General features: G+C 59.5%; 2 protein-coding genes across 5 annotated transcripts in view; one reads left to right on the forward strand and one right to left on the reverse strand.

The window, feature by feature from the left end:
- BEGAIN (brain enriched guanylate kinase associated) overlaps window positions 1–6,987 on the forward strand; it is a 28,405-nt gene extending 21,418 nt beyond the window's left edge. The window contains exons 5-8 of the mRNA XM_049898974.1: window positions 282–348; window positions 1,460–1,567; window positions 3,447–3,530; window positions 4,556–6,987. Coding sequence (XP_049754931.1) covers window positions 282–348; window positions 1,460–1,567; window positions 3,447–3,530; window positions 4,556–5,923 — 1,627 coding nt within the window. The 3' untranslated portion in view covers window positions 5,924–6,987. The remainder of the gene's footprint in view (window positions 1–281; window positions 349–1,459; window positions 1,568–3,446; window positions 3,531–4,555) is intronic.
- A 5,252-nt stretch (window positions 6,988–12,239) lies between these two features.
- WDR25 (WD repeat domain 25) overlaps window positions 12,240–15,202 on the reverse strand; it is a 173,140-nt gene continuing 170,177 nt past the window's right edge. For 2 of the 4 annotated variants that reach the window (XM_049899621.1, XM_049899620.1), the window contains exons 6-7: window positions 13,801–13,941; window positions 12,240–13,190 (exon numbers count right to left, since the gene is read on the reverse strand). In XM_049899621.1, coding sequence (XP_049755578.1) covers window positions 12,969–13,190; window positions 13,801–13,941 — 363 coding nt within the window. In that variant the 3' untranslated portion in view covers window positions 12,240–12,968. The remainder of the gene's footprint in view (window positions 13,191–13,800; window positions 13,942–15,202) is intronic. The other 2 variants (XM_049899618.1, XM_049899617.1) reach the window with 1 other exon arrangement.

A 15,202-nucleotide genomic window follows, 5' to 3' on the forward strand; every position in this document is an offset into this window, starting at 1 on the left:
CGCACCTCCACACCTGCAGCAGGCCTATAAGAACTGTGTACTGGGCAGGGCCGGGTGGGGGAGGGGGTTAGACTGGCTATGAGTGAGGGTCTCTGGGAGGTCACAGGGGCGAGGACAATGCAGTCTCTGACCCGGCCCAGGAAGGCTTCGCCCAAGTGAGTGTTAGCCGACGTTTCCTGTTCGGTGTGGTGGAACATGGGGGGTGGGCTCAGGAGGCTCCACCGTGGGGGTCTTGGGAGGGCCAGGCCTGCACGATAGTGACCCATCGCCTCCTGTCCCAGGATTCAGAACAACTACCTGGCCCTGCAGAGGATCAACCAGGAGCTGGAGGACAAGTTGTACCGCATGGTGAGGGCCACCACCCATCACCCCACCCCCACCCCATACCTGGCCCTGCCCAGGCCTGGGCTCTCCCCTGCCCCTTGGGGAGCTGCATGTGCAGGTCTAGTCTCCTGACACCTCTAGTGAGTTGGGGGGTGGGCCTGAAGCCCAGTCCCTCTCAGGATGAGAAGTCAGCAGCCAGGTGTGAGCACCCCAGCCCAGGAAGCGTACAAGCAGGGCTGTAGGAGAAAGCCCGCCAGCCCAGATACTCGGCCTGGGGGACCAGAGTGGCTGTGGGGGCTGAGGCTGAGCCTCTCGTGGTGTACCGTGCTGGCCCCATAGGGTGGGGGGCCGCTGGGACTGTCTGCAAACAACGCTGGGAGCACCACGTTGCTATCTTTCGATGGCTTCCATTCACCGCTTCCATTCCTCCTAGACTTGGCCCCACTGAAGCGCACAGCCTGGGGGTGGCTGGGGAGGTGAAGGTGGCTGACATGCGGGCCAGCCTTTGTAAGTGCCAGGACCCGTGAGGGGAGAGTGAGCCCAGGGCTGTAGGAGCCCAGGGCATCAGGGCAGGCTTCCAGAAGGAGGGCTCTGCCCGGGCCTGCACTGGGGAGAGTCAACAATAACCGTAACAATAATAATACCCCGGCTCACATGGGAGCTGGTGGGTGGCCCAGGTTCAGTGCTGAGTGCAAGCCATCCTCACTCAGTCATCACCCAAACTCTTATGAGGCGGGATGTTACTGTCCCTATTTTACAGATGAGGAAACTGAGGCTTGGGGATGAAGTGACTTGCCCAAGGTAATCTGGCTTGTCAGTGGTAAGGCCAGATTTGAACCTGGGTCATCTGGGCTCTTAACCCATGCACCCCTTGGCCCACAAGCACTTCATTGTCAGCCACTACCAAAGGGCACACAGGAGGCCTAACTCAACCACTGGGACCAGCACCAGCCTCCCTGGGGACCCTGTATCACCTGCTGCAAGGCCCACGGCCACCCACGGGGGGCAATAGAGACAGACTTCCAAATGCCCAGCACAAAGCAAGGTGCTGGAAGTCTCTCATGCTCCTCCCTGGTGGGGCTGGCCTGCCAGGAGCTGACCGCTGCCCGCTGCCTGCCTCCTCCCCCACCCTCAGGGCCAGCACTATGAAGAGGAGAAGCGGGCCCTGAGCCACGAGATTGTTGCCCTCAACAGCCACCTCCTGGAGGCCAAAGTGACCATCAGCAAGCTGTCAGAGGACAACGTGAGTGCCATGTGTGCCAGGCCTGCCTGGGGGTTCAGAGCCTGGACAGAAGGAGTGACCCCCATTTCCTGGATGTGGGGGGTGCCGTGGGGAGCAGGTGTAGAAGGTCACCAGGAGCTGGGGGTGTCATGAATGGTCAGGGTCTGGAGTTCAGGGGAAGGTCACCATGTGGGTGTGTTTAAAGCCATGGGCAGATTGAGATCCCCAAGGGGGGAGGGCAGATGAGAGGAGGGAGGCCCCAGGATAGAGTCGGGCTAACTCGGAGGAACTGCCAGTGGGGATGGGGGACAGAGGCGACACCAGGCAGGTGTGGTGGCCCAGAAGCCATGCAGGAAGGTGCTCCATGAGTGAGCTGGCCAGCTGCTGAGGGGCCGGGGGAGAGGAGGCCAAATGGCTCTGGTGACATGGATGCTACCAGCTGAAGGGAGGGGTGGGCTCCAGAGAAGGGAGGCCCTGGAAAGCCCAGTGCGGACAGCTGTGCCAGGAGTGTGGCTCCACCCGGAGACAGAGATGGAGGCAGCTAGGGGCACAAGGCCAGACCCTGGACAGAAACGGCTTCCAGTCCTCCCAGCCTCTGCAGGGATCACTTGCATGAGGAAACGGAGGCACAGCCAGCTTTGTGATGCCCGGTCTCTCAGGTGATTGCTTGTAGGCAGAGCCAGAATTCAAACTTGGGGCTATCTGACTCCAGAGCCCTGTCCTTTCGACTTCACCAGGCTGTCAGTAGCCAGAGCCTCTGCTGCTGCCTGTCCCCTCTGTCTGGAATGTCCTCACCAGCACTTCCTCCGTGGAGCTAGCACCTGTGCCCCGGGGAGGGCTGTGTGGCTGTTTTGAACCAGCAGCCTTGGGCACGGTACCCAGCCAGGGGCCGTGGACATGACAGATACTGTCCAAGATTACCCTCTGGCCCAAGTGGCATCCCTATGGCTGTGGCCTGGGGGGGGCGGTGCTCAGAGGCCAACCTAGACTGGCCAGGCAGTGCCCACAGCCCTTGGGTGCCAGCGGCAGTGAGCATAGGGCCTCGCGGGGTGCTAATTCTCACCTCTCAATGAGGCATTCCCAGGAGGCCCAGGGGCATGTGGAGAGGGTCAGAGACTCAGGTGCCCTCCATGACGTGGCCAAGTCAGGACCCTCCAGCCTCACTGCAGTATGGAGGAGGATTGCTCCAGGCCTGGGTGTGGCGAGAGGACAGAGTCCCGGGCCTCACACCGCCTGGCCTGGCCTGGTCATGGACGAAGCCCCCAGCCAGGAGCACTGAGCGTGGGGCACCGAGGGTGGGGTCAGCTGCGTGGCAGGGCCTCCCTGAGGGGGTCCTGGGGGAAGGAGGGACGGAAGGCCCAACCATAGGCACACGCAACAGAGATTTCCAGAGACAAGGCTAGCCCCGGTTCCTGCTGTTTGCATCTGTTTTCAGCTCAGCAGGCTGAGCCTCTCCCCACCGGTACTGGTCACATAGCTACTCCCTTCCCCCCACCCCTGCCCCTGAGCTCTGCCCAGCCCTGCAGCCACCTCTGAGAAGGGAGCCGGGAGCCGAGAGTCTGTGACCAGAGGATGGCAGGGCTGCAGGCCCATTTCCTTGCCCCTCATTTCACGCCTGGCACTTTCCGATAAGTTCTCCTTGGAGGGGCTCAGGGAGGCCGCCAGCAGTTTGGGGGCAGGGGGACCCTTCTCCTATCACTGTCCACCCTGTCAGAGGTTCCCACGGTGGCACCGACAGGGCAGAGCCCCAAGTCAGACCTCCATTAGGCAGGCGGAGGGTGAGTCCCTGAGAGGGGGCCAGCAGGGCAGTCCTTGTCCCGCCAGCCACCAGTGCCCCGTCCATCAGGGACCTTGGCAAGGGGTGAGCCTGTGTGCGCCAAATGCCTTCTCTTTCTTTTAGGAGCTGTATAGGAAGGACTGCAATCTAGCGGCCCAGCTGCTGCAGTGCAGCCACAACTACGGCAGGGTCCATAAAGTGTCCGAGGTAATGTGACCCACCTGCAGCCAGGTCCCCCCATGGTTCCCCGTGCCGCCCCACTCTGCGGCCCTCACCACCCCACAGGGGAAGGCGGGTGAGCCTGAGGTGTGGAGACCTGCAGCCCCCTCTGCGCTCACCACCTCCCCTAGCTCAGCAGCCTCCGGCCCTCACTGCAGTGTCCTGCTCCCCCCAGCGGCCTCCTTGGCCCTTCAGTCTCCAGGAGACAGCTCCTTGTCCTCCCTGAAAAGCCCATCGCTGAGCTCTGACAGAGGGGCATGACCCTGTGGCGTGGGCACAGGCACTAAGTGCCAGTTTCACAGACAAAAGGGCTGGCCAAGGCCCCACGGCTAGCATGTGGCAGAGCCAAGGCTCGAACCCAGTCCTCATGGTGCCAGAGCCAGGCCCACCACTGAGCTGGTGCAGGGCCCACCTGCCACCTCTCTTCACACCGAGCCTATCCATGTCCCCCTTCCCTGGGCCTGGGCCCACCTGAGACACTCACAAATAGATCAAACAGTAGCGCATGTCCCCCACAAGGTACCAGGCACTGGTGGACCCACGGGGTACCTGGCCTGGCTCCCTAATCTTTGTTGCATCTGTTTCTGACTGTGTCTAGTTTGGGAGTACCCGGCCGGGGTGACTGGGGGTGGGAGTGTGGGGCTGGGGTGGGGGGCAGGAACTGGGAACTGCAGCCTCAAGGGGGCAGGACCAGGGGTCATGGCAGCCCAGGCTCCAGCCTCTCCGTGCCTCTCCTGTCGGCTCTGCTGGGCCGGGGGGCACTGCTGGGGTGGGCAGAGATGACCAGGGGTCCTCAGACACAGGAGCTTATGAAATGCAGAACCCAGGCCCCAGCTCTAGCTCACGTGGTTTGAGAAGCCCTGGGGAGGTCCCTGCTCATCTGTCTGCCTGCCTGCCTGCCTGCCTGCCTGCCTGCCTGTCTGTCTGTCTGTCACGGCTGGCAGCCTGGGTCTCTGGCCCGTGCTCCCACCACTCATGCTGACTGACCGTGCCCCCTCCTGCGCCTGCTGCAGCTGCCCTTGGAGTTCCAGGAGCGCGTGAGCCTGCACTTGGAGCAGCACGGCTGCAGCCTGCCCTCACCGCTCTGCCACCCGGCCTATGCCGACACCGTGCCCACCTGCGTCATTGCCAAGGTGCTGGAGAAGCCCGACCCTGCCAGCCGGTCCACCCGGCTGTCAGACGCCGTGGCCCACGGTCTGGCCTACGGAGACAGGCTGGAGCCCCCAGGCCTTCGGTCTCCGTACGAGGGGGACATCTACTGCAGTGACGCAGCCCTCTACTGCCCCGAAGAGCGGCGGCATGGCCGGCGGCCCAGCGTGGACGCATCCGTGAGCGACACGGGCTTCCTGCGGGCCGAGAACTCCATCGACAGTGCAGCTGAGGAGGAGGAAGAGGAGGAGGCCGAGGCCGCAGCCTACCCTGCGGGCTTCCGGCGCGACACCTTCCCCAGCTACACCAGCTCGCTGCCCACGTCCAGCTCCTACTCCAGCTTCAGCGCCACGTCTGAGGAGAAGGAGCACACCCAGGCCAGCACGCTCACCGTCTCCCAGCGGGCCATCTACCTGAACAGCCGTGACGAGCTCTTTGACCGCAAGCTATCTGCCGCCGCTGCCTACGAGGGCAGCCCGCGCTTCGCCAAGGCCACGGCCGCGGTGGCCACACAGCTCGAGACCGAGGTGGGCCCAGCCTTCAAACGGACCATGTCACCCTACCCCACCAAGCCCTTACGCTTCCCAGCCTCCCCGGGCCCCCAGCAGACCCTGATGCCCCCCGACCTATGGAGCCTGCAGACCAATCCGGGGTCCGCCCGGCCGCCGGGCCAGTGGCACCCTGTGAGCGTGGATGACGTTGGTGCCTACTCCTACCCGGCCGGCACCAGAAGCCGAGCCTCACCCTGCGGCTTCTCTGAATGCTATTACGGCCGCGGGGCCAGCTCGGGCAAGAAGGTAGAGCCCCGCGCCAGCCCCCTGTATGCCACCTACAGGGCAGATAGCTTCTCAGAGAGGGATGACCTCTCCCAGGGCCACCTGGTTGAGCCCTGCTTCCTGCGTGCGGGTGGTGACCTCAGCCTGAGCTCTGGCCGCTCGGCTGGCCGGCTACCCAGCTACCGGCCCAGTGAGGGAGACAGGGAGCGGCTTGGGATGAGGCTGTGTGGGGCAGGCAGCAGCCCCGAGCCCGAGCATGGCCCAGGCTATGGCAGTGAGCCCAGTGCCCACAGCTCCCGGGATTCCCTGGAGCCCAGCTCTGTGGAGGCTTCTCCAGAGATGCGCCCTGCGGCCCTCCTGAGCACCCAGCAGGCCTTCCTGCGGACTGGTGGCCCAGGGCTGAGCCGCAAGGACAGCCTCACAAAAGCCCAGCTGTATGGCACTTTGCTCAACTGACCACCTGCCGCCGGCCACGGCCATGGGCCCAGCCCCCCCTAGTCCTACCCAAATGGTACCTAGAGGGTGGGGAGGAGACAGTCTCACCTATGCCCAGGCACTGAGGCCATGGGCCCCCCCACCTTAGCCCTGCCCACTGTGGTACCTGAGAAGGGAGAAAGCCTCACCTGGGCCCAGACACCAAGGCCGTGGCCCCACCCACCTTAGCCCTGCCCACCGTGGTACCTGAGAATAGAGACAGCCTCACCTGTGTCTAGACACTGAGGCCATAGGCTCCCTCGTCCTAGTCTTGCCCATGTGGTACCAGGGAGGGGAGGCAGCCAGCCTCCCCTCTCCCCCAGCCCCCAAACGAGGAGCCCCAAGAAGAGGGCTGCCTTCTGTTCCTCCTTACCTTCACCTCCCCCACCTAGCCAGTAAGAACCTGAGAACCCAGCCCCTTGCTCGCCCAGCCCCCAAGATGGAATGTCCACCTGGAAAGTTTTTCACACACCCACATCCTTCCCATCTGAGATAAGCATTCCCTCCTTTCCTAAAGCAAACTATTTGTACAGAGAAAAGGGTCTTTCTTAGTGCACTGGGCCTCCAGCCCCCTGGACGACAGCCTTGCATTTCCAACACAAAGGTCCTTTATTTTTTGGATGAGGTGGGGAGTGAGGGGGCTGCCCTAAGTAGTGATGGGTGGGATCCCGTGGCAACCAAACTCCAAAAGGGGGAACACCCCAGCCAGCCGGTGGCAAAAGGACCCCTAAGTTCTGTCCATACCAAGGGGAGCTAGAGGGAGTGAGGGAATATGGAGATGTTTTTAAAGTCTGTTTTTCACAGTGTGGCCGACACACCACCCTGAGCGCTTCCAGGGTCCCCAGTCCCCCGGGGGGCTGGGACAGTGTCCGTGTGTGGCCGGTGCTCCTTCCTCCTGCCACTGTCCTGCTTTCTGCACCACCTCACTCTGCCTCAGACGTGACGAGGTCCCCGACCCCTGGTTTCCGTGGCTTGCGCGCTTGTTGTCTGTGATGCATGCCCTGTCTCAGCTAGTACTGTATTTTGCCTTCATTAATAAAAGACACAGGTGGAATCATTTGGGTCTTCGTGGTTTCTTCTCCCTGGTGCCTTGTGGCTTCCAAAAAATGGGGTCCTTGGTGTCCTGCCGTGGAGCCCTGTGCAGTGGTTAAACGCTCAGCTGCTAACTGAAAGGTCAACGTTTCCAACCCACCAGCCACTCTGCAGGAGAAAGATGTGGCAGTCTGCTTCTGTAAAGATTACAGCCTTGGAAACCCTATAGGGCAGCTCTGCTGTGTCTTACAGGGTTGCTATGAGTTGAAATCAACTCAACAGCAAGGGTTTCTGGTGTTCTGCCAGCGGCCGCCCTCTCTGCAGGCCCACCCCAGCATCTAAGTTACTGTCCGATGCTGAGTCTTTGGGTTTCTTTTAGCCCACTAGACTGACTATTGCTCTTCTATACAACGCTCGTGGACGTTTTCCCTGTATTTACTTCTCTCTTCACTCTTGCCTGCGTCTCAGACTTTGCCTCTGCCTAAAAGATTCTTTAGAACCTCAGTGTGGGCCTACTGGTGACAAGCTCACTCGGTGTTTGTTTCTCTGGAAATGTCCTTATTTTGCCCCAGTCTCAAAAGGTCTCTTCCTCACAGACAGACTGTCAGGGGGTGACTGCTTGCTTTCCACACACAGGAGATGACCTTGGATTATTCCCTAGTTTCCAGCATTGGTGTTGGGAACCAGCTGTGATCTGGGGCCATTCCTTTGATGGTTATCTGGCTTTCTTCTCTGGCTGTATAAGATCTTCCCTTTGACTCCGGTGTTCTGCAATTTCCCAGGTATGTCTGGGTGGACTGATCCTTTTAGGATTCACAGGGAGTTGTGTATCTGTGGATTGGTGCACCATATTTTTACACAAATAACACACACCTACTAAGTGCTCCCACACATACTTTGGACATGTTTGCCAGGAGGGATCAGTCCCTGGAGAAGGACACCATACTTGGTAAAGTAGAGGGTCATCGAAAAAGAAGACGACCCTCAAGGAGATGGACTGACACAGTGGCTGCCACAATGTGCTCAAGCATAACAAGGACTGTGAGGATGGTGCAAGACTGGGCAGTGTTTCATTTTCTTGTACGTAGGGTCACTATGAGTCGGAACCAACTCGACAGCACCTAACAACAACAACCCTCCCCCACGAGGTATTTTGGTAAGTGCTCTATGCAATTTTTTTTACACATTGCTGTAAAAAAAATTAGCATAGCACACATGAAAATATTTTGTGGGGGAGGGGAATGGTTGGCAAACAAACATAGAAGGGGCACGTTATTTGAGTAAAAATATGGTATTTCATCAGTTCTGGGAAGAACTCAGCTAGTATTATTTTTTTAAGTATTTCTCTGCCCCATTCTCTCCTCTCCTTCTGGAGCTCCCATCCAACCTATGGCTACTCTTTAGCTGCACCCTCCATGTATCTGTTACCTCTCTCCTGTATTAACCAAACGTGGGTCTCACCACGCCACACAGTCTGTAGGATTTCTCTTCCAACTCACTAATTCTCTTTGGCCACGTCCATTCTGAGGCTGAACACATCCGCTGGGTTTTTAATTTTGATTATTAAAGTTTTCACTTCTGGAAGTTCTGTTTGGTTGCTTTACAAACCTGCTATGCTACAGTTTATAGGTTCCTATTCTCTGAGGGTATTTTCAAGCTCGCCTTTTATTTCCTCAAATGGGGTGGGCGCAGCTGTTTCACAGTCTGGGTTTGACACTCCCACCATCTGCAATCTGTAGGTCTGTTTCTGGCGGTTCTCACACATGGCTGCCTTGTTCCTTTGTGTGCCTGGTTATCCTTGATACATGCTCACCAACACCCTTGGAATTTACTTGGGGGGGTTCCCAGGGCCTAGGCTGGAGGCCCCTCCTCCAGAGAGGCTGAGTGTTTACTCCTTCCAGGTGCCTGGGGGCACTTTCCATTGGGCACCATGTCAACCCAGGTTTGTGTCTTGAAGCCCCCAGCCCACCAGCTTAGTGTGGCTTCTGGGTGAGTCTGCCTCTGGTCAGCTGGGCTGCAGGTGAGTGGGCACCAGTGGTGGTCCCCAGCCTCCCTCCACTCACCTGCTTCCACAGAAGAGACCAAACGGCTGCTGTCTCTCCTCTTCTGCCCCCGGAAGCTGCCTTCCTGAGCTAGACGGAGGCTGGCGGGGGGTAGGGGGTAGGGTCAGTTCACTTCTCTGCTTTGCAGTTTCCTCATATCAGAAGAGACTGGGAAGAAACCGGGAGGATGAGAGGGAGAAACGCCGGCACCTGGCACCCAGTGGACACGGAGGGGTCCCTGGGGGGTCACCTGGGTTGCATCAGCCCCACATGGCAGCTGTGTGACCCTGGGGGGCCTCTTGTTGGCTTTGCCTGGGCCACCCAGCTCTGACCTCCCGGGGTCCATGGAACCAGAAGCGCCCAGGCCTGGGCAGTAGGGCTGGGAAACCCAAGAGCCCAAATTTTAGGGTCCCAGTCCCCACAGTGTCCCCTCTGAGCCTGAGGCCCTGAGATGGCTCCAGACCTCACAGAGCTGTCCTGCCCATGGCCCCCAGAGTCAGCCACAGCCTGGGCTCTGAGGTGCCTATTCCCAGAGAACTAAAGGCTGTCAGAACCCTGCCCAGAGCTGGGGGGTACCACCCTCAGGTCCAGCACCCCAACGAGCAAGCAGACAGGGGCCTCTGCAGGGGCCTGGCCAGGGTCAAAGGGCCCGGCAAGGTGGGTCTTGGAGTGGGCAGGGGAGAGGGTGATTCCTCCACCAAAGGCTCCTTGGCCAGCTGCTCCCAGCCCACTGCCTGGCTGCCCAGCAGGGCCCAGAGAGCGATCGCGTCGGTCAGGAGGGAGATGGGCTGGGCCAGGGCACCTGTGGCCAGCAGGTGGGATGAAGAGCCATGAGACCCCAAACACACCAACCGGTCGCTTGCCTGGCAGGTGGGCTGGGCCAGGACCCCCACCCACCACAGGGCAGCTAGCAGCAAAGGCGGGCACGCACCAGGCCCGTCCCGCACACCTGTCACACAGCCTCACCTGTAATCCTCACAATGTGTCTTTCATGCTGTAGGTGCTGTCAGGACGCACACTTCTAGGAGAGGAACTGGGACACTGAGGGGCCGCTCGGGTTTAGCTGGCAGGCCCCATGCTGTTGAGCGATGAATAGGAGTTCACCAGGGTATTTCAGGCAAAGGAAACAGCCCAGAAAAGGCCCAGTGGTGGGGGATACCTGGTGAGTCTGGCAACTCTTCAGTGCTTCCATGTGCCTCCTAGGACTGCCAGTCTGCCCCACAGCAGTCCTTGGCTGTTCTGCTTTTGGACTTTACCAGCTCAGCTGGTTTGGGAACCTCTGAGTGGGGGCATGGCCTTGCCCCCTCCTTTCTTTGACCCCTGTACCCAGGCAGACAGAGCAAGCCACATGTATTCTCTCAGTACTGATCCTGTCACCCTCAATTGGGCCCACTGTGTACCTCCACTGTCCTCAGCCCTTGTCCGCCCTGCGGGCTTCTCCTCTGCCCACACCAGGCCCTTGCAGGGCTGGGCTCTGCCACTGACTGACCATGTGACCTCCGGCCAGCTTCCTCTTCTGGAGCCAAGGACACTGGTTGATGGCATTTGCAGAGGCCTCCCCCTCCACCCAGTTGGGTGATGGTGTCAAGGGATGCAGTTGGGGAGGGAGCCCAAGCACAGGGAAGAACACAGGCTTCAGGGTGGGGATCCCATCAACTACCTGGTGGCCCCACCAGCCTCGTCTCTTCAACGGCAAAGTCACAGCCACACTCAGTTCAGCACATAGCCTCACACTGGCCTCTCAGGAGGAAACGGCTTCCTCCCACAATGACTTCCTATCTGGCATTTGAGCCCTACAGGTGAGGACGAAGGTGCGCGTGGCCCCTGGTGGGGGGTGGGAACAGCCCACAGCCTCTTTTTTTGCGGCTCACCATCTCCCAGTGTTACTCTCTCGGTTTAAAGCTGTGAACAGTAGACTGCCTGGCACCTTGCAGAGGGTCAGTCTGTGAGAATACTCTTTTCGAGAAAGTATGTGGAAAAGGAAATAGGGCCAGTGCACCCCTCATTCTTCCTCAGCAGCCACCTAAGGCGGGGGGCACACAGCTGAAACACCCCCAGGGACTGACTGGGCAACCGCATTCACGGAGGGAGAGAGCAATAGAAAGCCAGCACGGGGCGGTCTCCTGGGGAGCTGGACCAAGGAGCCCTGGGTGCCCCAAAAGGCCAGAACTCAGGGCTGGCCCACAGCAACCAGTGCGGGAAAGAAAAGGGTCTCAAGGGCGCAGGTTTGAGTGGTATCTGCCCCAAGTGCAGTTAAGGGGTGACAATCTAAAAGGCCCTTTCCTTGGCATCCCCTCCCCAGTTTGTTCCAATAGGCCCACTCTACAGATGAGGAAACTGAGGCTCAGAGAGGCAAAGAGCCTGCAAAGGCTCCATGTGAGCAGGTGATGGGGCTGGGACCTGAAGCCAGCTCCAGGCTCCAAACTCCATGGGGTCAGAGGGCAGTGGCTGCGTGCTCAGCACAGACAGGCCTCAGGGGGACAGGGGCCCATTTGAGGACAGTCTGTACCTGACATTCCTGTTAAATGAGTGGCAATATTAACATGTCACAGGGAGCAGACAGCACACAGTGCTAAATGAAAATCAGAAAGCCTCCACTTCAGGGGAGGAGTCACCAAGGTGCACCCTGGGTAAGTGAGCAGGATGTCCATCAGCCTCCAGAGTCTGGGGCTGGCAGGAAGGTGGGGGAGACATGGAGACAGGTGAGGGAGACTGAGAAGGGCAGGCCTTCCTCCACCCAAACAAGGATAGAACACCTTCCCTATGGACCCCAGAAGTCCCCAAGGGGCCCTGGGCCAAGAGGGAGACACACCGGAATAAATATATTTGCATACCAGCCCTTGACCAGTAATGAAGTCACAGAGGGTTGGCCAAGCAGGTGACCAGGCTGGAGTCTGGCCCTGAAGTCCTTCCAATCATGTCCCAGTACACTCCCCTGTGTCCCCAGCCTGAAGAACCTGCTGGACTCCTTCCTACACAGCACAGGCTTGATCTTCTTCAACATTCACAGCACACCTGCAGGTCGGCTCTGACACCCACTTTACAGATGAGGAAAGTGAGGCTTGGAAACAGCAGCAACCTGTGCAAGCTCCAGCTGGGACTGGGGCCCAGGATCAGTGAAGCAGAGCCAGGCTCCCGCCTCCTCCCGTGTCCGCCCTCTGCCTGGCCGTGACCACCCTCTGCCTGGCCGTGGCCTCCTCACATCTACCACCTCTCCCACTGATGCCCTTGCTGGGGACAACTTCTCCTCTGGAAACTTCCAAGGCCTCAGGAACTTCCCGTCTCAAGAGCTTGGCACCTGTGGTCCTGCTCTGACTTGCTGACGGTCCCTGGGCTCTTGGGGCATCCCTCTGTCTCTGGTCCTGGTGGGTTAGTGTGCACCGGCCTGCCCTGATCCAGCCTTCCTCCTAGCCCGACTCCTCACGGACCCTTTCCCCTCCACAGCACTCCTGTCCCTGGCATGTGTCAGTGGCGTTGGACAAGCAGGGGCCATGCTGCTGCTGAGGGAGCGGGACAGGGCTGAGCAGGCTGGGCCCAGGGCCTATGCACTGGCACAGGGTTCCTGAGGGAGAAGAGAGGCCCAGAGCCCCTACTCCTGGGGCTGCCCCATCCCATGCCCACCCAGGACTGGTGGCCTCCAGTGGCCCAGCCAGCCAGGAGGGGGCACAGGGCAGCTGCCCACAGATACTTGGCACTGAAACAACCAGAGAAACAGCACAGCACGGGTGTTTATTGACCATCTCCAGCACCAGCCAGATGCTCCCACCAATCAGTCCTCAGCCCTGAGACGAATGGGTTTTTGTTCCCATTTTACAGATGAGGAAACTGAGGCCTAGAAAGTGGTGAAGGCAGTTCTGTCCAGGTCTGGCTTCAAAGCCCAGGCTCTCCCAGCCTCAGTGCCCCACCTCCAGGGAGCTGGGCCGGCAGCATTCGGAGCACCTGCAATGGGAGACTCAGTGCCAGACCTTCACGTCCCCCTCCCAGGAGCAGGTGGCGAGGACGGAGGGCAGCACAGGGTGGAAGGTGGTGCCGACGCAGGCCTGCGTGTGCCCCTGCAGCGTGCGTGCCCGGCTGGCCGTGCGGAAGCTGTATAACAGGACCCGGCCATCGGCGCTGCCCGTCACCAGCAGGTCCCCGTCGGGAGAGCACTCACAGCCCACTGAGTAGCCTTCCACCTGTAGAGGGCGACATGGGGCGGGGGTGAGCGGGCAGCACCCAGTGACTCACTCAGTCTCCCAGGCAAGTCTGTGAGGTGGTGGTATCACGCCCATTCTCCAGAAGGGCAAGCTGAGGCCATGAGCAGAAAAGGTGCTCATCCAGGGCCCGGAGCAGGCAAGGGGCAGAACTGGGCTTCACACAGCACATCCCCAGGGGCAAAGCCTGAGCTACTCTGGGGGCTATAGGGCTTTGCTGCTGGCCCTGTTGCACACAGTTATCTGAGGAGATTCAGCCAACAGCTGTGGAGCTGCTGGAGCTTGGGCTCACAGACCCCGAGTCCTCAGCTCCATCCTGGAGGGGTGGGCCCCAGTGGGGAAGGGGAGAGACGTAGAGACGGGCCTCCTGCCCTGTTCTAGCCTCTTTTCCCACCTGTGACCTGTTCGTGCCGGCAGACTGAGGCCTGGGGTGGGGCCAACGTGGCCAGGTGTGGCTCAGACCCTCGAGTGGATACCATGACATGTGGCCACACAGAAGGTCCCTCTGCAACCCAAGCCACGTCCTTACTGGCGCTGTCTCAAGGGAGGCTCTGGGGACAGTGCTCAAATTCAGGGAACAGGAATGGGGTACCTTGTGTCCCTCATAGCGCCGTCGTCTGCTCATCCGGTAGGGCCACACGGCCGAGAAGAGGGCCAGGTAGTTGCCGTTGGTCTGCGCCAGGAACACAGGCTCCCGTGGGTGCAAGGTAAGGCTGGGGCAGGTGTACCTCTCCTGAGGGGCAGTGGGACCACAAAGAGGGTTGGAGACTCAAACTTGTGGCACTGACAGACAGCCGGCCTGGTACTGGGCCTGCGGGACCTTGTCCTGCCCTCTGCCCAGGCCTTGTCTTTGGTCAGCATGCGCTTCCTGTGGCTGCCATACCAAATGACCACAGACTCAGTGCTCACAGCTCCCTGTGGCTGCCTTACCAAATGACCACAGACTCAGTGCTCACAGCTCCCTGTGGCTGCCTTACCAAATGACCACAGACTTAGTGCTCACAGCTCCCTGTGGCTGCCTTACCAAATGACCACAAAGTCAGTGCTCACAGCTCCCTGTGGCTGCCTTACCAAATGACCACAAAGTCAGTGCTCACAGCTCCCTGTGGCTGCCTTACCAAATGACCACAAAGTCAGTGCTCACAGCTCCCTGTGGCTGCTGTACAAAGTGACCACAGACTCAGTGCTCACAGCTCCCTGTGGCTGCTGTACAAAGTGACCACAGACTCAGTGCTCACAGCTCCCTGTGGCTGCTGTACAAAGTGACCACAGACTCAGTGCTCACAGCTCCCTGTGGCTGCTGTACAAAGTGACCACAGACTCAGTGCTCACAGCTCCCTGTGGCTGCCTTACCAAATGACCACAAAGTCAGTGCTCACAGCTCCCTGTGGCTGCCTTACCAAATGACCTCAAAGTCAGTGCTCACAGCTCCCTGTGGCTGCCTTACCAAATGACCACAGACTCAGTGCTCACAGCTCCCTGTGGCTGCCTTACCAAATGACCACAGACTCAGTGCTCACAGCTCCCTGTGGCTGCTGTACAAAGTGACCACAGACTCAGTGCTCACAGCTCCCTGTGGCTGCCTTACCAAATGACCACAAACTCAGTGCTCACAGCTCCCTGTGGCTGCCTTACCAAATGACCACAAAGTCAGTGCTCACAGCTCCCTGTGGCTGCCTTACCAAATGACCACAGGCTCAGTGCTCACAGCTCCCTGTGGCTGCCTTACCAAATGACCACAGACTCAGTGCTCACAGCTCCCTGTGGCTGCCTTACCAAATGACCACAAAGTCAGTGCTCACAGCTCCCTGTGGCTGCCTTACCAAATGACCACAAAGTCAGTGCTCACAGCTCCCTGTGGCTGCCTTACCAAATGACCACAGACTCAGTGCTCACAGCTCCCTGTGGCTGCCTTACCAAATGACCACAGACTCAGTGCTCACAGCTCCCTGTGGCTGCCGTACCAAATGACCACAGACTCGGTGCTCACAGCT

Source organism: Elephas maximus, chromosome 10 (assembly GCF_024166365.1).
Source record: "Elephas maximus indicus isolate mEleMax1 chromosome 10, mEleMax1 primary haplotype, whole genome shotgun sequence".
Taxonomy (NCBI): domain Eukaryota; kingdom Metazoa; phylum Chordata; class Mammalia; order Proboscidea; family Elephantidae; genus Elephas; species Elephas maximus.